This window comes from Haliotis rubra, unplaced genomic scaffold (genome assembly GCF_003918875.1).
Source record: "Haliotis rubra isolate DU_JTF1 unplaced genomic scaffold, ASM391887v1 Scf269, whole genome shotgun sequence".
In the NCBI taxonomy this organism is placed as follows: domain Eukaryota; kingdom Metazoa; phylum Mollusca; class Gastropoda; order Lepetellida; family Haliotidae; genus Haliotis; species Haliotis rubra.
This window is the reverse complement of record NW_025766769.1, coordinates 749,882-774,568: the sequence shown is the minus strand read 5'-3', so window position 1 is coordinate 774,568 and position 24,687 is coordinate 749,882. Positions and strand designations below refer to the sequence as shown.

Genomic DNA, 24,687 nt, shown 5'->3' with positions numbered 1-24,687 from the left:
AATTGTTTTTAAACTTTAGTGTGGATCTAAAATAATCCTTAAAGAAAGTTTCTAAAACCCATAAACCTGTATCAGGTGCGATCGACGAGCGGGCACTTGATCTACTTGGCTCCTCGACAACAAAGAGAGATACATACCGTAGCATTTGTCTTCGGCATCCCAGGACCCTATCTCGGGGTCACAGAGCGACGTTGATTCAGCATTCGCCCTACCGTTGGGGCAGGTGTACTTTACCGTCGACCCTGCGGTGGTGTATGGAGAGACGAAGGACGCAGTCCTGTTGGATGTCAGAGGGGAACCACAGTCCACTGGAACGTCAACGTATGAACGTACACCACGTTTATTACATAGAGACTGCAAAGTACACAACCCCAATCCCACTCCACATAACAGTCTCAGCAACATCACTTTGACAACTCACATACTTAAAACATGTCTTAGTTCCATTCTCATGGATGTCTTACGCCAGTCTTAGTTCCATTCTCATGGATGTCTTACGCCAGTCTTAGTTCCATTCTCATGGATGTCTTACGCCAGTCTTAGTTCCATTCTCATGGATGTCTTACGCCAGTCTTAGTTCTATTCTCATGGATGTCTTGCGCCAGTCTTAGTTCTATTCTCATTGATGTCTTACGCCAGTCTTAGTTCTATTCTCATGGATGTCTTATGTCAGTCGTAGTTCCATTCTCATGGATGTCTTATGCCAGTCGTAGTTCCATTCTCATGGATGTCTTATGACAGTCGTAGTTCCATTCTCATTGATGTCTTATGACAGTCGTAGTTCCATTCTCATGGATGTCTTATGACAGTCGTAGTTCCATTCTCATGGATGTCTTATGACAGTCGTAGTTCCATTCTCATGGATGTCCTATGACAGTCGTAGTTCCATTCTCATGACAGTCGTAGTTCAATTCTCATTGATGTCCTATGACAGTCGTAGTTCCATTCTCATGGATGTCTTATGACAGTCGTAGTTCCATTCTCATGGATGTCTTAGTTCCATTCTCATTGATGTCTTACGCCAGTCTTAGTTCCATTCTCATGGATGTCTTATGACAGTCGTAGTTCCATTCTCATTGATGTCTTATGACAGTCGTAGTTCCATTCTCATGGATGTCTTATGACAGTCGTAGTTCCATTCTCATTGATGTCTTATGCCAGTCTTAGTTCCATTCTCATTGATGTCTTATGACAGTCGTAGTTCAATTCTCATGGATGTCTTATGACAGTCGTAGTTCCATTCTCATGGATGTCTTATGACAGTCGTAGTTCCATTCTCATGGATGTCTTATGACAGTCGTAGTTCTATTCTCATGGATGTCTTATGACAGTCGTAGTTCCATTCTCATTGATGTCTTATGACAGTCGTAGTTCCATTCTCATGGATGTCTTATGACAGTCGTAGTTCAATTCTCATGGATGTCTTATGACAGTCGTAGTTCTATTCTCATGGATGTCTTATGACAGTCGTAGTTCCATTCTCATTGATGTCTTATGACAGTCGTAGTTCCAGTCTCATTGATGTCTTATGACAGTCGTAGTTCCATTCTCATTGATGTCTTATGACAGTCGTAGTTCCATTCTCATGGATGTCTTATGACAGTCGTAGTTCCATTCTCATTGATGTCTTATAACAGTCGTAGTTCCATTCTAAAGCCTTAGTAGCACAAAGAGAGTTCTTAGTACGTCCAGTCCCGTCAAAAACGGGTTCGAAAGGAATAGGGCGTGTAACCTTTGTAGAAACTACGATGCTAGTGCGATCATAAACAGTTATCAGTATGTCTATCTAATATCCCCCTTTCACTGGGCTGCGATCGGTCCCAATTGTTTAACAAAGATCGCCAGTAGGAAATGTAGGAAATATACCTGGAGTAGTCGGCAGAGATCAGCAAGATACGTGTGTGTGTCTGCATAATCTGGAGGTGATTTTTGAATCGGCCCAAGTTTTTGAACAGGTTAAAAAACATGAGCTGATTGAAAACAGTCGTAAGTTATGCGTGACTGATCGGGACAGTCGCCAGTGTGTCGGGAGTTAATCGGGAATGCATCAGCAAGCATCATGAGCAATCGGCTTAACCGTAGGTGAAGAGTGAACGAGTCGTACCATTATTGAGAGGCAGAAACGGCCACGTGTCATCCCCGTAATGCCACGCTTCACACCCGATCAACCACGATTAACTCCCGACACATCCCCAACATAGAACCGACAAGCTATTTGCCTAACAAAGCAGAGCTGTCAAAGCCACGCATCAACACGATTCCTCCCAAATAAGGCACGATCCACTTACGTAATGTTCACACTTTACTTACGATTAGCACGATTCACATCACACTGACAGAAAAGGTATAAAAGCACCGGCGATTGACATCAACATCACTCCAATTTCAACTGCTGTGATGGAAACTTGGCAAGAGCAAAGAGAACAACCAACAGGAAGAGGGTGAGATCACCCACCCCACCACCAGAAGGATGCCGTGTGAGATCACCCACCCCACCACCAAAAGAATGCCGTGTGAGATCACCCACCCCACCACCAGAAGAATGCCGTGTGAGATCACCCACCCCACCACCAAAAGAATGCCGTGTGAGATCACCCACCCCACCACCAGAAGAATGCCGTGTGAGATCACCCACCCCACCACCAGAAGAATGCCGTGTGAGATCACCCACTCCACCACCAGAAGAATGCCGTGTGAGATCACCCACCCCACCACCAGAAGAATGCCGTGTGAGATCACCCACCCCACCACCAGAAGAATGCCGTGTGAGATCACCCACCCCACCACCAGAAGAATGCACACGGCAGCTTCAACCATAATCATAGCCACATGTGGACCCTGTTGCGAAGTGTTGAGAAGAAATTGCCATCGGTTTGCAAGAATACCAAAGGCATTCTCCACGACTCTCTTTGCTCTGGAGATCCTATAGTTGGCAGTAGGTTCAAGACTTCTTCTTGAGTGGGGTTTCATCAGATACTGACGAAGGGCAAATGCGTCATCTGGAAGTATGTAATAAGGCATATCCAGATCATCATTTGCAAGCATATGCCACCATCTTCTATACACTCCTTAAACTCATATGACCCAAGCCTCCGACGTCCACCCATATAAATTTGTAACTAGCATCTACAAGGACCAACAGGACAATGGAGAAGAAACCCTTGTAGTTGTGGTAGAGGCTTCCACTACCAGGTGGCTTACGAATCGCGATGTGTTTTCCATCGAGGGCACCAACAGCATGAGGGAGATTCCATCTCAGCTCGAATGCTAGACTGATGGTCTTCCAGTCCCCTTGAGTGACAGGACACGAATCACTGTATCCTTGTAGTGGATTGGCACACCTCTGGGAGAAAGATGGCTATAATGGTGTGTCTTGACACTCTGAAGCGGTAGAAGAGGGAGGGGTACTTGTCTCCAGAGGTTAGGTGCCTTAGGGTAACTGCTAACTTGAGACCAGGGTGCAGAGCTTTCCTGAAGTCGGTGTCTTTTTTTGTAAGTCTGGGAGACAGGCAATCAAGCAGTTCATCAAACATATCAGGAGGCATTCGCAGATAGCTGAAGAAAGAAGACTTCGAATCTGAGTTCAGATAGGAGATTGTCATCGTTTCCACAGTTCAATCTTCTTTCCAACCTCAACCACGGACGTACCCTAAACCGTTTCTGTTTTCTTCTTCGTTTTGGTGTCTGGTTCATTCTGTATTCATAGATATCTATCTGTATTGATAAATATCTATCTCCAATCCCATATGTTTTTGCAGCAGAAGAAGTAGTTGTGCAGCTGTGAGCATGTTGCTAGATAATGAGAATCGTCGGTCATCGTCAGCTTTTATAGCCCAGTCTCGGGACCGTTTCGTGGTTGGGAGGCCGATTTTACGTGTCTTACTCGGCAATTATACATACTTTACTCGGCGTCGATCTGTAATCATCGCGTGAACCGCAAGAGTCTTCGATATCGTAAGCCTTACATCACTGTGTCGTCGAGCATCGTGAGGAATCGGGAGTGAATTGTAGATATATTGCCACAGAGACGTGATTTAAACGTAGCCAATCGGCCAAATACTGGGTCAAATCGTATCAACAACGGGTGCTCAATCGCAGTGTTATCGGCATTTATACGTAAGTCTACGGTCTCTTCATCGTCTCTTACGTAGATTTACCGTAGATACTTCGTAGAAAAGGAAAACATAAACAAAAACTAACCGATTAAGTAACGATAACATCGTAGGTGACGAATCGGCACTAGTCGGGGTAGTCTTGATCGGTCGTAGCCCAGTGAAATGGGCGCATTATGAGGTTGTTGTGAAGCATATAGAAGTTGGTATTCAAGTAAAAGACAAAATATTATGGAAGTCAACTTCTTTATTGTATACACAACGTTTTTGGGCTTTTTCACCTTTCACCTGACGAGGAATAGCCCAGAAACGTTGTGTATACAATAAAGAAGTTGACTTCCATAATATTTTGTCTTTTAAGTCTATCTAGTCTTTACCTTGTCCCCAGACAGTTGGTATTACGTATAGACTGAGTAAACTTGCCCCTTCACCCCGTGTGGACAACGTTTACAAGCAGTTCAATCTCGTCCTTAGGCTTTATATCCGTTCTGAACTGGACCTATGTCGTTCTAAAATCGACCAACTCGTTTTCGGGCAGTTCTTCCTGTTCACACTACGTTCTCACTCCGGTCCGAGTGCGTGCAATCGTAATAGCAATCCCGTCCTGGTCCGATTTCTATAAGTACCCAGCACGTTCCCATTCCCGTTCTCAGTTTCAAGATGGAAACATCGACATCACCATGCCTGTTACGACGTAAATTGTAATAAAAACGTAAATTGTAATACTTGCAGCCAATTGTAATAAACTTGACGTAAATTGTAATAAAAATTGACGTAAATTGTAATACGCAAATTGTAATAAAAATTGACGTAAATTGTAATAATTTTCGTTGCGGTAAAATGTAATAAATGTTTACGTAAATTGTAATAACAGTTTTAATCACTCGTAAATTCGCGGGTGTTTGTTTTTTGTTGCATTTCATACATCAAATGAGCTTGTTAGGGCGATAACTCAAGAAAGAAATCATGGATTTTGTTCAAATTTGGTACCAAGGTATATTGGCGAGATTCACCGACACAAGTGAAATGGAGTGACCTTGAGATAATTTTCAAGGTCACAGCAAAAATCTGAGGGTTTTCCCAATATAAAGATTATTAGCGCGATAACCCAAGAAAGAAATGACGAAAATGATATTCGTCCTTATATATAATCGATATAAACTGTCCTCTGTATCATGTCTTTTCGCAAATATCTTTTGAGGTTTTGATATGTATAAATATAAAGTGGGGTGGGGTGGGGGTGGGTTTTCTAACGGGTATATCAAATCAAATCAAATGAGACATTTGTATAGCTCTACATATCCAGAGTCCTGCTCATGTGCGCTTAGTCGAATGCTCGTTTGAAGAGGATGGTTTTGCGACAAGATAGGAAACTGTTGATATTTTCCGATTTTCTGACATTTTCAGGAAATCAATTCCAGAGTACAGCGTCCGGTCTGCTAAATGATCTGTCTCCGTATGTTGTGGTTCGGACAAATGGAATAGCCTAGTTGACTTTCAATGAAATGCATCACAAATTAAACTTCAGGAAACAAAATATGCAAGAAACATTTTTGTATGTTTGAGATTGGTAGAGGTCGGCTAGAATCAAACTTAGATATTAAACTGCACAAAAAAGCAATTTGAAACTACAATCGCTTGTTCAAATGACTCCCCCTTCGGTTTACTGAAAGAACTCGAGAAAGAAATGATGGATTTTGTTCAAATTTGGTACCAAGGTTTATTGACGAGATTTGCCGACACCACTTGAATTTAGTGACCTTGAGGTCATTTTAAAGGTCACAGCGAAGGTGTAACAGTTTTGCACATGCCATGCTTGGTAGCCGCGAACTTAGGAAAGAATTAATAGATTTTGATCCAATTTTATAAGAAGGTGTATTGGCGGGAATCCCCCAACACCAATTGAAACAAAATATGCAAAAAACATGTTGTATGTTGGTAAAAGTCAAACTTAGGTATTAAACTGCACAAAAAAGCAATTTTAAACTATAATCGCTTGTTTAAGTGACTCCACCTTCATGTTTACTGAAAGGGCTTGTTTTGGAGACACTACCCCGCCCCTTTCAGTTGACATCATCATAAGGATATAACTCATCCTAAAGTTTTCACTTATTCCTACATGGTGTCAAGGGTTCAAACTAAATACTGAATGGTCACACAAGTGTCAGCTCTCAATATGTTGTATATCTGGACACAATGTTTTTGAAGATTTAAAATGAGGGTGTCCTAACAAACAGTCCCCGTCTAAATGTAAATCAAGCAATCCAAATCTTTGAATGTTGATGATGACGGGAAGTCATCCAATACTATGCTGAACATATTTTATATGATACTATCTGAGGGTATACCATTATCCAAGAGATAGCGCAATAGTGCAGTTGTAAGGCGTCTGCCTATCACGCTGAAGGCCCTGTTTCGAGGAGGCACCGAGGTTCGGTTCCCGAGATGGGACATTTGCGTAGTATCCTTGGACAAGATACTTAGATCTACACTGTCTCAGTTGACCCAGCTGTAAATTGGGTACCCGTGAGTATGTGTTGGCAATGTGAGTGTTTAGTTCATTGCGCCTAACAGGCAGCATGGCTGTACAATCCCCAGGGAGTTGAAAAAGTATCGGAAACTACGATAATGTCCTATGATCGGGGATAGTAATGTACGTAGCGCCGTGAGCAGGCAATGTGCCTGGATGTGAGCGCCATATAAGCGGACCATTACTATTACTAGATACCAAATGGGAGATTGTTTTCCATTTTCTGCAAATTTGCAAGAAACATAATACCCCAATGATGTGATGACTAATATCTCGTTAACCACATTACCCACATGAAATTTTGGATATGACTTTGCTAATGATTCCTTCAAAATAAAATGGAGTGTTAAAACGAATTCGTACATCTATAGCTGAACCTCTTTGTTTGTTGTATAATACATCACTGAGTGACTGTATATCCTACATTGTGGAAAACGGGTAATGTTACTCCTATTTTGAAAGAAGGAAATGCATCCCTCCCAACTAATTACAGACCTATTAGTTTATTACCTGTCCTTTGGAAAATCCTTGAAAGAATAATGGTAAAGCATGTGCACGACCATTTCCATGAACATAACATTTCAAGTAAATTCCAGTCAGGTTTTACTGCTAGTCATTCTACTACATCTCATCATAGACATTTATCATAATATATGCTCAGTCCTAGATAATCACCACCTTTACTGTATGCTGTTTTGTGATATTTCAAAAGTTTTTTACAGGGCATGCCATAAAGGCTTATTGCACAAATTAGAAAATGATGGTGTTCGTGAAACGTACTTAGTTGGTTAATTAACTATCTATTTGGGCTCGGTTGTTCAATACTCGGTTATCTTAACCGCCGGTTAACTCCGGTAACCGAACGTTAAATATGCGTTGTTCAAAACATGGTTAGTCATGCCGTTAGCTAACGTCGCCATCAAAGTTTAACAGTGTGGTTAATGTCACTGGTTAGCTTCCATATATCCCATAGTTACGTTTACTTCCGGAAACGCAAACTGTCGCCTGCACCCCAAGGAAATTGAGAAGTCGAAATTTCTCTGCTGACGAAGAGAATGTCGTAGCGTTACGAACATTTTGTATTGGAACACAAGGTTCCAGCCGTTTGCATAATTTATATTTCAAAGACATAAGATCCCAGCTCTGTGTGGGACTTACTTCAATTCCAGCAACAGAAAAGACATTTTAATGAAAAACTATAGCACAGCTATAGATAAAATATGATGAATCCATGAAAATAATATTAATATTAGAACCATTTTGTCAGTGGATAGAAAATGTATAAATATTACACACAGAGTTACACTTAGACGGCTACAGTCTTAATGAATCTTTGAATTCCCACAAGATCTATCGCTCACTTTTCACTCCTTAAATTGTCATGACTGTATGGCCAAGTCGTGAAGATGCTATCAATATCATTTATTAATTATTTGCCAAGTCTGTCAGCAATTGTAATGCATGAACACACATTGCCAAATCTTTTAACATCAAACAACATGGATGTTGGGTAATTAATACCATAGCTTTTATCTGAAATATGCATTCAATACCAATAGAAACTTAATATGTTACTAGCACCACGTGCAAGTAATCAAACTGTAATTGTACTATAGGCCCCAGGGCCAACACTGCTGAATAAAATCCATCTATTATCCGACCTTACTTTTGTCAAGAATCTCATGAATAATACTGTGCAATATCGTCATTATCTGAACGCCTTCACAGACGCATATTCCGGAAAGATGTCTTGAAAAACATGAAGCTGCGTCTAATTTATAGATGAACATAATTTCCTCGATACTCATTAATCAGATGAACCTTCATTTAGTTCGATTCACAAGTGACTGCAGGAAATGCATAATTCTTGTTAATGAGTTCAAGGACGGAAAACATGTAATATATTTCATAAGTGTATTATAGAACGCTGCAACGATTCGGCAGAGAAATACTATTGTGCCATAGTATTCCTTATATGAACCCATTGGTGTATAACATTAGCATTCAGATATTGTTATAAAATCAGTTTAAAATTCCAAATATTATCGTGTAATATGACAAGAGATAGTGTTGTGTTCGCTGTGACAAAAAGGTTTCGATATTCAAATATAACATTTAATCAAAATGACTACGAAGTAGGCCTGCATATCACTCACTCACTGGAATGATTAGTAAAAATATAATTAAAATCCATCTATGGGAAGGGATGCCAGACGGACATTGGATAATTACTTGGAGTATAGACTTTCAAAAATAGCATATCAATTAACAATGATATCAGTTTTTAATAAAATCACTAATAGTTCTGAAACGTTGCCGATAAGCCTGGAATCGTGTTCAGATGTTATCATAAATACACTCACACGAACGCCCAAGTGCACTTTGCGCCCTATTGGATAGTGTTTTCAAAATCAAGTTTCGCGAAGGCCGGTATTGAAACGCCAATTACATCACTTGTATTTCATATTCAGCGGCGACAAATGTATCACTGCATTCTAAGGCTGGGACGGGTACTCGGGTACTCGAATTCGGGTCGGGTACAGCTGGATTCGAGTCCTATATCTAGGAATCGAGTATCCGGAAAGGGAGAGAGCTCTGTAATGACAAGGGCAGACAATAGCTTGTCTTTTTCATTTTTGACGTAACACACATTTACATCATTGAGTGAGTGAGTGAGTGAGTGAGTGAGCTTAGTTTTACGCCGCACTCAGCAATATTCCAGCTATATGGCGGCGGTCTGTAAATAATCGAGTCTGGACCAGACAATCCAGTGATCAACAACATGAGCATCGATGTGCGCAATTGGGAACCGATGACATATGTCAACCAAGCCAGCGAGTCTGACCACCCGATCCCGTTAGTCGCCTCTTACGACAAGCATGGGTTACTGAAGATCCATATTCTAACCCGGAAATTAAACGGGTTTTTACATCATTGGTATTGTCCGATTAATGGAGCATAGTTTTAATTACTGTAATTTATCTGTGCATGAGCAGTGAATAGTTAAGTTACAGTAGCAGCAGGAACAAAACGTTCGTTGTTATAACGAGGAATGTAAGTAATGGTGGTACTCTCTATATTGGTTAAACAGACGTAAATTAAATAGCTTGAGGTCAGTTTTAATGTTCAAGTTTTCTACAATAATCTCTGTCAAATCGTGATTGAATATTCAGAAAGTTGACCCGAATGTATTTCTTACATTTCCGGGTACTCATTCCGATTCGGGTACGTACATGCGGGTACTCGATTCCATTGTTTCCTACTCGTCCCAGTCCTACTGAATTCCTAATACATTTTAGAATCTAATTACAACTGGGTTTTTTGGCACCAATACCCAGTGTCTAGATAAAGTGAAACGAAAGATATTGGGGGTGGAAACAACTGCTGTGCTCGAAAGACAACACCTGTTTGAAATGTAAACAAAGAAAATTTCAGACGTTATACTGTGTAGCATTTTCTCAAATTTTCAGACACCCATTTGCATGGAAAGAGCATAGTAGCAAGAAATAGGAAATTAAAAATAGATACAATACAGGAATGTGATGTAGTTACACGAAACTGTCAAGTTTCTGTGCTGCGTGACGCCATGACTGACGCAAAATCACGCAGAACAACAACGGTAATAATCGGCATTTCTGGCTTCTTCTCTGTCTTAAAATGGGAGTGTATTTGGCAATTTCTCTGAGGTGAAGGTCGGTAGAATAAGAGCATACACAATCACCATATCCCGCCGATTACACTTTCAGTATCATAATATAATCGTTCGGATATTTTTTCATGAAACTAATTTAATTATCTACATTTAGCCTTGTTCAATATCATATCATACATGGGTATAGGGTGTACGTGTTATATTCTTTGAAAGTGTTTGTTTGAATAATATTTACAGAAGAAATTCACACATTTAGTGTAGTAAAGCATATATAAACCTTTCCACAAGTGTTAAAAGATGAAACGTAGGCATCATGTACTTGTACAACATGTATTTTAGTTCCTATGATGTGCATAGATACAGTTTCGTATGTAACTCTTCGTCAGAATAATTTCCAATATCGAAGTCAAATCCACTATACACCCTATCCTTTTAAAGGATAGGGTGTATCGTTGCTGAACTGGCGTCATGAAAGCAGTGTTAGCCATAAACGCCATTTGTGAGTTATGTTAGCGGCGGTCCTTAGGTGTGTTAACTTAACGTCACGTTAACAGCCTGTTAAAAGTTAACAGAGTTTTGAACAACCGGGCCCTGATAGACGACAGTGTGTCTCTGTTAATGGAACATTATGAAAAACTAAATGTTACTGCAGGGGTTCCTCAAGGATCTGCCCTTGGTAAATTTGTGTTCCTTGTATATATCAATGATTTACCTGGAACTTTACAAAATATCACAATAATGTCGGCCGATGACACATCAATCGTCGTTGCGGGAAAATATGTAAAATCCATAGAAGCAACTCTCAACTATGATTTCGCCCAATTGAATATATGGGCAGAAAAGTGGTGTGGTGTGTTCTAACGGTTATCTCTAGCATACTTTAAGACATAGAGGGGTGGTGGTGGTTCTAACGGTTATATCTCAAATACATGTAGAGGCGGGAGGCCTAACGGGTATGAACAACAATAAAAACTTTCATGCATTTATGACCCAAATTTTAGAACCTTTTATCAGTCTCTAAAAGGGAGCTGGCAATAGATTTTAATGAGCTTCGTCCTTCAAGCCTGAACACCCTTTAATATGATTGATTAATCCTTTGTCATTTATCAAAAAAAGTAGTGAGGTTGTGCTTTATTGTTATAGATATCTAAAATATATGGACACTATTTGTTGGTAACTGTCATCAGACATTATTTGACGCGTTTCTCATGGTTTGAATATAGCCGACTTTATAGAAGTTAAATATCAGTTTACAACACAACTGCCTAAATCTTGGTATTTTCGAAACCAGAGAAGGGATATGCCGATATTTAGGTCGTTAACCTAGCATATTATGGTCACGAATATAATTTTCTATTTATTACCGAAGTCTTTAATTGCGGAAATTACGCGATAATCTACTTTCCAACAAATGCAGGCTCCCCGTCATCGTTGTATTAAGAAGGCGGCTTCTTGGAAGCAACGTTACGTCATAACATTGTTCATAATGTCATGTCACCATGACAAAGTGATATTTTACCCGGTGCATATTGCATGAAAACAAATTATCCCCGATATGTTTGCCCTCGTATGTTATAAGCATTAACTTGTTTGAGTGGCGTTTTAGAAGTTAAGACGTACAATATGGAACAACTTTTTATGGATAACAACTTCTTTATTTCGTGAGTGCGACGTTTCGATACAGATTCTTGTACCGTTGTCAAGCAAGAGTGATACATGAAGTGGAGGAGCTGCATATTTATACTGTGTATAACAAAGAAACTACATACATTGTAATTGACAAAGGAAACAACATAATTGCCATAATTGGTAAAGCAGTAAGCTGATGAAGCCAGTGAGTACACAAAAGATAGTGAATGGAAGCCAGAGATGTATAAATACAGGAGTGGTACAATGAAGGAGATGTTTATACAATAGGTGCGATGTTTATACAATAGATTGGGCTTGGTGGAGGAGTGGATCATAAGCTGATGGAATGAAGTATCCTTGGTCACGGTTGATGGTGGGATTATGGCGTTTGATGTGAATGGTTTCGGTGAGTTTGCGTTTAGTGAAGTCCGTTTGGTTGTTGGCGAGAATGGTGATGTCGGACCACTCTATTTGATGATTGGGGTTTGCTTTGATGTGGTCAGAGATAGCTGATTTGGTGTCGGAGTTAGCAACAGAGGTGCGATGTTCTTTGACTCGGGTGTTGATGGGTCGGGATGTTTCACCTATGTAGCTTTGTCCACAATCACAGTTTATTTTATAAATAACACATTTCGGGTTGTTGTTGTTGTTGACGGTGGGTTGTTTTCTTCCGTTGCCATGGAGGAGGTTGTTGAGGCTGGAGGACGCTGAGAAGGTTGTGTCTATGCCTGCCTGTTGGTTCAGGAGTCGGCTGATTTGATGTGATGGTTTACCAATGTAGGGAATGGATATCTTGATGGGGGCTGATTCTGGTTTAGATCTTTTGGCAGGAGGTGAAAGCGTTGCTTCGATGGTTCTGTTGACTATTTCAGGTGGGTAGTGGTTGCGTTCTACAAAGACTTTCCTTAGGTGTTCAATTTCTTCTTGTAGGTTTGTTGAGCAGATGTTTTTGGCCCTTCTGGTCAATGTAGAGATGACGCCGGTCTTGACTTTAGGGGGATGGTTGGAGTTGTAGTGGATGTATTGATCCGTATGGATCCGATGTGGACCTATTCACCAATGTACCTCGGGAAGAAGCCCTTCAAGCACTACGCCACAGAATTGACAACCTCCAACAACCCCTCAACACTAGCCTTTCTACCGACTCTGTGGCAAGGAATAACCAGGCGCCAGCGATTTATGATATCCTTAGCAAATGTAACTTAAAATTCCCTCTCATAAAAATACAATAATATGTAGTAATATGATGAAGAAAATAATACGAACCAGGTTTAACTATGACAACGCAATATATGAATGTATGATCGAAACATAAATCATAATAAATCACATATGATCAAAACATTAAATTAACTTCAAATATGTCATTGCGTCAACATTGAAAATCATTCGAAAATGAAAAAAAGAAACGTGCAAGCGTAATCAAACAATATCCTGCTATATTTGGATATGCTATGAAGAATTTCAAAATGTAATAGAAATAACATTAAATAATTGAAATCGATTGCTCGTAAAATATGTCCTCGCGTCAACATCGAAAATAACTCCATAATGAAAAACAATTAACTTTAATTTTCAAAACATACCCAAATAATCTCTGGCTTTTTTAAGACGTGTCACGAATAATTTCACAGCTGGTAGAATTAACATGAAATTATAGAAACCATATGCTAACAACAATTAGTAAATTAGTAATGACAAAGCGTTTGTCACAAACATATAGCTATTACCCCAGCCACATGTCGATATCTGAATGTCGCAATTATCCTCTGTCTGACCCTGAAAATTATGTAAACGTTACCGAAACTGTCATCTGATGCCTTGATACAAAATGCGAACAAATTCCATCCGTTAGGTTTGGAGATATCGCAAGAATACTCGCTGTGACCTTGAAAATAATCCGAAGGTCACTGAATTCGACTGGCGTTAGAGGATACTCCCAACGCATGTTGGTACTACCTTTAAGCAAAACATATTAATTCTGTCTTGTATATTCGCACTAAAAAGTTAGACATGTGCAAAACACTAAATTCAAGTGGGGTCGGTAAATCTCAAATCTCCAGTCAATAAACCTTGGTACCAAATTTGAACAAAATCCTTCTTTTCTTTCTCGAGTTCTTTCAGTAAACAGAATGGGGAGACATTTGAAAAGGCGATTGTAGTTTTGAAATTGCTTTTTTGTGCAGTTTAATATCTTAGTTTGATTCTAGCCGACTTCTACCAATCTCAAACATAGCATATTTTGTTTCCTGAAGTTTGTGATGCATTTTATTGCAGATTTTACGATTTTGGGGAGTCCCAAGCCAAGATACAAAGTCTCACGAAATCGTGAGGCTGCAACATAGCAAAACCAATTTGCTTGAGGCTGACAGATAATATGTAGAAAAATAAAACATAAAAACAGCTGCATTTGTATCATATTCTAGGTGAGTCTGACTACTATTTGAACGTCCCTCGTAGTTATACCCGTTAGAAAACCCACCCACCTCTCCGACTCTACATGCATGCAAGTGTGTTAGATATACCCGTTAGAAACCCACCCCTACCCCACCCCACTTTTTATATGTATACATATCAAAACCTCAAAAGATATTTGCGAAAAGACATGATACAGAGGACAGTTTATATCGATTATATATCAGGACGAATATCATTTTCGTCATTTAGCTAAGATTTGTCAATTCATTCTTGGGTTATCGCGCTAATAATCTTTATATTGGGAAAACCCTCAGATTTTTGCTGTGACCTTGAAAATTATCTCAAGGTCACTCCATTTCACTTGTGTCGGTGAATCTCGCCAATATACCTTGGTACCAAATTTGAACAAAATCCATGATTTCTTTCTTGAGTTATCGCCCTAACAAGCTTATTTGATGTATGAAATGCAACAAAAAACAAACACCCGCGAATTTACGAGTGATTAAAACTGTTATTACAATTTACGTAAACATTTATTACATTTTACCGCAACGAAAATTATTACAATTTACGTCAATTTTTATTACAATTTGCGTATTACAATTTACGTCAAGTTTATTACAATTGGCTGCAAGTATTACAATTTGCGTTTTTATTACAATTTACGTCGTAAATGCCTCCAAGGAAGAGGAAGGGTGGACCAAGAAAGCAGGTCGTGGGAAATCCAGTCCAACATCCACAAGTCCGGGTGTAGCCATAGTTGCTGAGCCCTTTGTGCCTGAATTCACCTCTCAGGTTTAAGCCAGTTCCTCGCCCAACAAGTTCTTGTTCTTTTCCTCCTTTCTTGCTCTACCAACTCGTTGTACTCTTGCTCTTCTTCCGATACAAATTGCAGGGAACCAGCATTTAACATGTTGACAGCTGCAAACTTGTTCATGTTTCAAGGTAGAAATTTCTATCCCAAATGACGAACGTGTTAAAAACGCATGTGTGTAGACCCAACCTTGTAATGTCGTACAGCACACGGTGTTGATGCAGTAAGAACTGCGCGAGATCTACATAAACGTACTAACAACGAGTAAAACGTAATGAGAACCCATTGCGAACTTTTAGAACCGTGTTGAAACGTAGTACGAACTTCAGAACAATTTATTTTGTTTTGAACATTTTTGCACGAAATAGCAACTAACTAAGGACTGTCCGCGAACGGGATGGACATGGTGGAAACTGTAGACAAACGTCCGCACACGTCCCCAGTAAGATTGAAGTACGGCAGTTCCGTTCGTAGTACGATAATCTCGTTTCGAGCATGTTGTCTCTCCGTCCCATTTTAGAACACAGACATGTTCAACGTTCTGAAGCACCCTTCCGTCCCTAGTCCGACCGAGCCCGTCCATAAAGTTCGTAAACAGACTGTAAACAGGTGCCACTACGTCCAGTCCGTTCGCACACAGTTCGAGTCCGATCCGAACGTACTGAGAACGACTTTGGTGTGATGGGGGAATTACGGATAAATATACCGTACTTACACTGACACGCTGGGGCCTGTCCCGTCAGATGACCTTTCTCACACCGGCGCGTGAGGTCGCCGGACAGGAGGATGTAGGAGTAGAAGCACGAGTAGCGAAGAGTCTGTCCCCCGTTTTCTGTCTGCAGGTACGTGTTGGGGGCGGGGACGGCCTTGCCACACTCCTCTGGGGGACACAGTAAACAATGTCTCTATCATCATCATCTTCGCTGTTATAGTTTGGTGACATCCTTTCTCGCTTGACTGACTGACTGACTGACTGAGTTTGGTTTTACGCCGCTTTTAGCAATATTCCAGCAACATCACGGCGGGGGACACCAGAAATGGACTTCACACAATGTACCCATGTGGGGATTCGAACCGGGGCTTCGGCGTGACGAGCCAACGCTTTAACCATTAGGCTACCCCACCGCCCCTCCTCGCTTGAAGATAACTCAGCCTCATGTGTGATATGTGTACCAACAGAAAAATTAACGGGACATACGCTACATTAATTGCGTCATGTCAAACATTTATTCGAATCAAAGGGGAACATATTTCAACCTCTCTGTGAACAGTGTCACAGTAATGTTGTTTTCATGTGAAAATTCTTATGCTTTTTTAAGTTTTTGTGTTAAAAGTTCAAGTACGTAATTATTTCAAGACATGCTTGTATGTTTCCTCCATTCAGTGATCTACTCACCGGAACACTGTAGTGAGGGTGTCGACCAATCGCCATCTGCTTCACAGGATGAGTTACCAGATCCTCTAATCAGAGTAAAGCCATCAGCGCATACGTAGTGGCAGGTCGACCCCAGGCTGGTGTTCACGGGGAGTACTGGTACAACCATCCCGGACAATGGAGTCGGACTGCCACAATCCACTGCTGAATATGTGCAAAATAATAGAGCGCATTATTACAAACCGACTTAAGAGTAACATATATTTATCAGATCATGAAAAACGTGTGTCGCAAACGACTCCACCGAGTTAGGTTGTTGTTTAACGCCGCACTCAGCAATATTCCAGCTAAATGGCGGCGGCCTGGACCAGACAATCCAGTGATCAACAACATCGATCCACGCAATTGGGATAAGATGAGATGCTATTGAGGTGATGTGGAAGAGTATGTGTGAGATGAAATATTCACTAACATCAGGACAGAGTGTTTATACATGCACGGAGAAATATGTATTTTATGCAGTACGTATTTTGTTTATTTTACTTGCACGTACTAACGATTTGGCATCTTCTCATTCAACGAAAGGGACATATAGACAGGAGATTACAACCATCTAGAACAGAGCAACGTGTGCACTAATATGGCGAGAACTAACATAAATATGACCACTGTAACTGTAGAAACCAGCGTGTGTACCTGTGTCTGGATATCTAGCTAGCTAGCTAGCTCTCTCTCTCTCTCTCTCTCTCTCTCTCTCTCTCTCTCTCTATATATATATATATATATATACTGAGTCAAAAAAGAAACTTCACATTCTTTCTTCAGGGCACTATAAAAGAACAAGAGATGGTAAGATGGTGAAATTGTTATTATTTCATTGCTGAGATCTGTGTGATGTACTCGATACACTGACAGTGCCATAATCAGTTCCATTAGGCTACACCGCCGTTCCAAAACATGGGTATACAGAATGTCAAGTCACAAGAATAAAAATGCGAAATTTCTCAGTTCAATATCGTGTATGGCCGCCCCGCACATTCACCACTGCCAAACACCGTCTCATCATCGGCTGCCTGATGCTTGCGAACACGTGGTTGGGGATTCTGCGCCATTGATCTTGCAAGGCAGCGCCAAGTTCCTGTAAATTCTGAGGTTGGTTCCTAAGACCACGAAGCCTTCTCCCAAGTGCATCCCAAACGTGCTCTATTGGATTAAGGTCAGGGGACCTCGATGGCCAGTCCATGACGTTGATTCCAGCGTTTTGAAGGAAATTTCGTGTCAACATCGCGGTATGCGGCCGAGCATTATCATGCTGGAACTGTAGACCTGGGCCATGAGCCGCCATGAAAGGAACGAGTTCAGGGGTGAGCACCTGGTCGCGGTAAGCAGCAGCTGTGAGGTTTCCACGGATGACCAGAAGTCGGGAACGGTTGTTCCCACAGAAAGCACCCCACACCATGCAACTTCCGCCCCCGATTCTGTGGACTTCCTGTACACAACATTGGGCATACCGTTCACGACGTCGTCTCCAGACTCTATACTTGCCGTCCGCGAATCTGAGGGTAGACCTGGATTCATCGCTAAAGACGACTCGATTCCAGTCTCTCTGGGTCCGTCGGAGGTGACGTTGGGCCCACAGCAGACGTTGACGTTGATGAAACGGCGTCAATATTGGCCCACGATATGGACATAGAGAATGGAGATTGGCAGCCCGCAACCGATTTCGAATGGTCTGTGAGGACAGTCGACCTCTAAACATCTCAGCCCTGGTTCGTGTAGCCGGCAGAAATCTGTCACGTAGGTGACGTAGGACGATTTGACGGTATTCTGCTCGTGACGTCACACGTGGACGACCCGACCATGGGCGATCAGAAGTAGTGCCAGTTTGTTGTAGACGACCTCACAAGTCATACACAGTACGACGGCTGCATCCCATTGCTCTTGCGACGTCAATAACTGATCTTCCCGCTTGCAACATGCCAACGGCACGTTCACGTTGCACATTTGACAATCGTGGCATTTCAAGTACCGTTAGAACTGTGGTTTAAAAGTGTTTTTTCAATTCTTGAGGCCAATGCAAACACGTGCATATGAAGAAAACTTCGATGCGAAGATCACGTGATCGACTGCACGTGCAAAACCTGATTTGGCACTAACGTCATTTGCACGACGAATGGATGGGTTAGAGTGGGTTTTGCTAACGTTTTTCTAGAGTCGAAAGATAGGGATCCCATTTCGGATACATAGATGTACCATCAGAGAAAAATTATTCATTATTTTTCAAATTACATTTTGTGAAGTTTCTTTTTTGACTCAGTATATATATATATACACATGTGTGTGTGTATATATATATATATATATATATATATATATAGTCTGTGTGTCTGTGTGTAGCTCTGTGTGTTTGTGTATAGATCTATAGATAGATAGATAGACCTGTACATATGTGTGTCAGCGTGCGACCAAGAATGGTACATGCTGTCACCCTGCCTCCCAGTCAACACTAGTGGGATAAACTAGTCCTGTCAGGTCGGAGTTAGTGGCTAAAAAGAAGTAGAAACAAAACAAAGCCTAGACATGACTTACAGACCCCACACGCACGCACGCATTGCTTCTAACACTGTTTAGGATTTACAAATTGATGTAGGCGTCATTTAAGCTCGACATCAGCAGCTCTATTCTCCACTTTGATTACATCTCACAACAGTAATTCTACTCCCTGACACTTACTGCACAACCCATTGTATTACCTTTCAATTATGAAACAAAAAGCTGTCTGCTGAAATGGATTTCCTTTGATGATTATTAATCTTGTGTGAGATTTGCTGTATATATCAATTCTGTTTTCTTCACATTGATTTCTGGGTAAACCAGTGTTTCAATGTCATCACGAGGTGGTGCTGACTGTTGCAACACCATAGAGAAAGGTGATGTTCCATGTTTCAATGTCATCACGAGGTGATGCTGAATGTTGTAACATCATAGAGAAAGGTGATGTTCCATGTTTTAATGTCATCACGAGGTGGTGCTGAATGTTGTAACACAATAGAGAAAGGTGATGTTCCATGTTTTAATGTCATCACGAGGTGGTGCTGACTGTTGTAACATCATAGAGAAAGGTGATGTTCCATGTTTCAATGTCATCACGAGGTGATGCTGAATGTTGTAACATCATAGAGAAAGGTGATGTTCCATGTTTCAATGTCATCACGAGGTGATGCTGAATGTTGTAACATCATAGAGAAAGGTGATGTTCCATGTTTTAATGTCATCAAGAGGTGGTGCTGAATGTTGTAACACAATAGAGAAAGGTGATGTTCCATGTTTTAATGTCATCACGAGGTGGTGCTGACTGTTGTAACATCATAGAGAACGGTGATGTTCCTTGTTTCAATGTCATCACGAGATGGTGCTCACTGTTGTAACATCATAGAGAACGGTGATGTTCCATGTTTCAATGTCATCACGAGGTGATGCTCACTGTTGTAACATCATAGAGAAAGGTCAATGTCATCACGAGGTGATGCTCACTGTTGTAACATCATAGAGAAAGGTGATGTTCCATGTTTCAATGTCATCAAGAGATGGTGCTCACTGTTGTAACATCATAGAGAAAGGTGAGATGTTCCATGTTTCAATGTCATCACGAGGTGATGCTCACTGTTGTAACATCATAGAGAAAGGTGATGTTCCATGTTTCAATGTCATCACGAGGTGATGCTCACTGTTGTAACATCATAGAGAAAGGTGAGATGTTCCATGTTTCAATGTCATCACGAGGTGATGCTCACTGTTGTAACATCATAGAGAAAGGTGATGTTCCATGTTTCAATGTCATCACGAGGTGATGCTCACTGTTGTAACATCATAGAGAAAGGTGAGATGTTCCATGTTTCAATGTCATCACGAGGTGATGCTCACTGTTGTAACATCATAGAGAACGGTGATGTTCATTGTTTCAATGTCATCAAGAGGTGGTGCTCACTGTTGTAACATCATAGAGAAATGTGATGTTCCATGTCTTAATGTCATCAAGAGGGGTTGCTGTTATATAGAGAAGTGGTGTTTTAATGTTTTCATGCTGTTTGGAGGTTGTTTTGAGTGTATGTATGTTCTAGAGGGGTCATGATCTGAAGTGTGTTACTTTATGGCTAGGTTTTATTACTATGGGGAAGTGATGTTCCGATGTGTTGTCCCAGTCAGTCGCTTGGAATGTTTTCACTAGTGAGAAGTGTGCCCCGATATTACACCGGTGACGGTGAAGTAATCTGGGGTAATCCTGGGGTAACTATAATCTGGGGTAATCCTGGGGTAACTATATAACCTATCATGCAAACCATCATGTTGTTTTTGGTCATCCATGTTAGATGTATACAAGTCTATTCTGTGTTGTAGTACTTCACACTTGCTTGAAAACGGTGTAAGAATCTACCGGAACGTCTCATCGTAATATAGAACTTGCCATCCATTGAAATACACAATGCCATTGTAGAAAGTGGTGAAATGTAAGTCGAAGCCGCGGTGGCTGAGCGGCCAGGCGTCTGACTTTGTGTGCTGGCGTTTTGGTGCCTGACTCTGAGGCTGTGGGTTCGAATCCCGGATGGGACTCAAACACACACACACACACACACACACCAAAAAAAAAAAGGAAGAAGAAAAAGAACTAGAATCTGTACTTTACTGAGAAAGTGTAGTCCCAAATATAACATATGTTGTCATCCATTGTATATTGTACCTATGGTGACTCCGGCTGTCTGGAGCGTCATGAATCATGAGTAAATCACAGGGGGGACAGCCAGAACCTCGGTATCGTTACCTAGCAGGTTGTTCTGACGGTGTCTATGTTGTACCTTCCTACCCACCTACCTCACTTTATGAACCAGTCTCCAAATCTGTTTAAGTTAACGACGAAATTAAAGTAGAAATTATTTCTGGATAATGACTTATCTTTCATGCTATAATATCGACGTTTGGGTAGAGACCCTTATACCGTTGTCAAGCAGATGATATCACATCCGACAAATTCCAGTGATTGTCTCCCTAAACAATTCACCCTCTAAATATCCTGAAGTGAAATTAAAAAAGGTACTACAAGTATTATCGACAACAAAGACGGTTTCTATCCGCTAGTCACACAGATAGGACTGTAGCTTGATATGTACAGGTGTTTTCAGCAGCTCATTTCCATATATGTTGACAGCAATCGTCATTAAGACAAGTCCTATGTTTGAATCCCGTTAATCATGTTGTGGTTGTTGTGTACTGCGCGCAAACGCATCCCAAAGAGTGTCTGTAAACATTTGTCATAAAAAATAAAAACGATACATGAAAAGTGCATGCACAAAAGGTTTCAGCGTAATGCACGTGCAATGTGTCGGAAACATGAGTACAGACATCGCCTATACAAGGCCAAAGCAAATTTATCATTTCATTACCAAATCTATGGCGTAAACGAAGATAAAAAAAAACAAGATTGAATGCTACTGACCGAAATATCGCCATTGGACATTTGAAAGCAGGGGAGTCCCAGTCTGCCGTTGCAAGACACGTCAACGTCCACCACAACACCATATCTCGATAATGACATCGATATACCCGCTTCAATTCAACCAAAGACCGTCCCAGAAGTGGAATACCAAGAATGACCTCTCCAGTTCAGGACCGATTCATCCGGGTGTTTCACCTACGTCACCGATTTGCTACAGCAACGGACACTACAGGACAGGTGCCTGGTCTTCGAAGAAATCGTCTCAGAGAAGTGGGTATACGAGCATATAGACCAAAATTTGGACCTGTCCTGACGCGACTACACCGACAACGACGTGTCCAGTGGTGCAGCAGGGTAAAGGCATGGAACCTGGGGAACTGGCGACGCGTTTTGTTCAGTGATGAATCGCGTTTCCTTCCGCAACGACGGGATGGGGAGACAACGTGTCTATCGACGCCGACAGGAACGTTTAGCGTCGACCTGCGTTCGACAGTTCAACAGATTTGGGAGCTGTTTCAACACGACAACGCTCGTCCTTCCCTGGGCTTCCAAATCGCCTGACCCGTGAAGATCCGGGGGGTAGAATAGGTCTTCAGCAACCCATGCTTGCCACAAAAGGCGATTATGCTTGTCGCAAGAGGCGACTAACGGGATCGGGTGGTCAGGCTCGCTGACTTGGTTGGCACATGTCATCGGTACCCAATTGCGCAGATCGATGCTCATGCTGTTGATCACGTGATTGTCTGGTCCTGACTCAATCATTTACAGACCGCCGCCATATAGCTGGAATATTGCTGAGTGCGGCGTAAAACTAAACTCACTCACTGACTCACTCACTCACTCCAAATTGCCTGATCTGAACCCGATCGAGTATCTATGGGACGAACTTGATCGACGCTTAACCATCGTCATCAGACACTTGCCAACGCGTTGCAGGAGGAATGGCGAAGAATTCCCCAAGCAAGTATCCGACGACTTGTGCAACCCCTTCCAAGGCGGTGTCGAGCAGTGACGACTGAAGGGTGGTGTCACCAGGTAGTGTCCTGAACGTCCCCTTGTGTCCTCACATGTTCAGTTTACGAGTGAACTGAATTAATACTGACTATGACAACAATACATATGTTTCATCCATGTGTCGAATTTCCTTCATATATATTCAAACTTAATCGATTTATTTACACTTAAATACGTTTAATAAGCATTTCCTTGTTTTTAGCCTGTGCGGTTCTGGTTTCTTTTTAAGTGTATATTTATAAATACTGAAAAAATACGTAGGAATCTTAAACCGTAAACACAAGTCTGTAGTGTTGTATGAATTGGAGGTTAGAAGGATAAACAACTACGTGGCTAGCACCGCCCTTGGTTCCACTTCCTTCCCCAGTTGAGTAAATGAGTTGTTGTCATAAATGAACATATACTCAATGTGTAAATTAACTGTGCTATATATACAGTAGTGACTAGTTATGTTATTGAAAACATCGAAATAATACTTGGTCTTTCATTTTATCATTGCTATATCAGAACAACTGGTTCACAAACCCTGGCGACAGACTAGCACACGCTAGAGGAGGAATGGTGTAACAACCATTAACAATGCCAATATCTCCCACCGTTTGCGTTGTTACATGCGAGTCATGGCGCGGCAGTGAAGGGTCGTGTTCCTAATGTCTATGGTAACGAGTCGATTCCAAATTGACAAAAGAAGTTATTCCCGAAACCTGTTTCGCTAGCACATTCAGTGTAAAACCAGCAAACACCAAAGAAATGTAAAACCATTGAAGCATACTGTATCATAACATTAACTGGTTTAATACTCAAAAACAGTTACTGCTAGGTCACTACAATGGAAGTGCACAATGTAATGGCGGAACACAATTCAGTGGTGCATTACAATGTTAGGGGTAATATCAATAAAGACAAGGGCTAACAGTGATAAGAATATTCACAACGGAATAAGGCGAAGGCGACACATTGTGGTTGCAAGAGTGGCACGCTTGCTTGTTGCAGAAGGTAATGAAGTCAACAGTACTAATTGCTAAGCGCGATTTGAAAACATTCCACTGAAGGGTGACAATAAAAAATGCTCTACCACGGCACACACACGTGCATTGATGAAATATGTGGTTCATCTCCTATATTTAAGGTGTCTTGATTTGTCCTGCTATGTTTCAGGTGTCTTGAGGTGTCCTGCTATGTTTCAGGTGTCTTGAGGTGTCTGCTTTGTTTCCGGTGTCTTGAGCTGTCCTGCTATGTTTCAGGTGTCTTGAGGTGTCTGCTATGTTTCAGGTGTCTTGAGGGGTCCTGCTATGTGTCAGGTGTCTTGGGGTGTTAGACTTTAGTTCCAAAACAGTTAATTTTCTGGCTTTAATTTTAAAATTTGATCTTTAACACATTAGACATTAAAAGATACCGTGAGCGATACATCTACTTGCCTTGTTTCAGGTAGGGGAATAGAGTAGAGCTTAAACCTCCACTTACCTTGTTTCAGGTTGGGGAATAGAGTAGAGCTTAAACCTCCACTTACCTTGTTTGAGGTTGGGGAATAGAGTAGAGCTTAAACCTCCACTTACCTTGTTTCAGGTAGGGGAATAGAGTAGAGCTTAAACCTCCACTTACCTTGTTTCAGGTAGGGGAATAGAGTAGAGCTTAAACCTCCACTTGCCTTG

At 41.2% G+C, this 24,687-nt stretch overlaps 1 protein-coding gene across 3 annotated transcripts in view; it reads right to left on the bottom strand.

Annotated features, from left to right (window-relative positions):
- The window catches only part of LOC124280512 (CUB and sushi domain-containing protein 3-like), a 97,198-nt gene that overhangs the window by 64,447 nt on the left and 8,064 nt on the right, over positions 1–24,687 (bottom strand). For 2 of the 3 annotated variants that reach the window (XM_046716456.1, XM_046716461.1), the window contains exons 2-4: positions 16,552–16,734; positions 15,871–16,035; positions 138–308 (exon numbers count right to left, since the gene is read on the bottom strand). In XM_046716456.1, coding sequence (XP_046572412.1) covers positions 138–308; positions 15,871–16,035; positions 16,552–16,734 — 519 coding nt within the window. The remainder of the gene's footprint in view (positions 1–137; positions 309–15,870; positions 16,036–16,551; positions 16,735–24,687) is intronic. The other variant, XM_046716457.1, reaches the window with a different exon arrangement.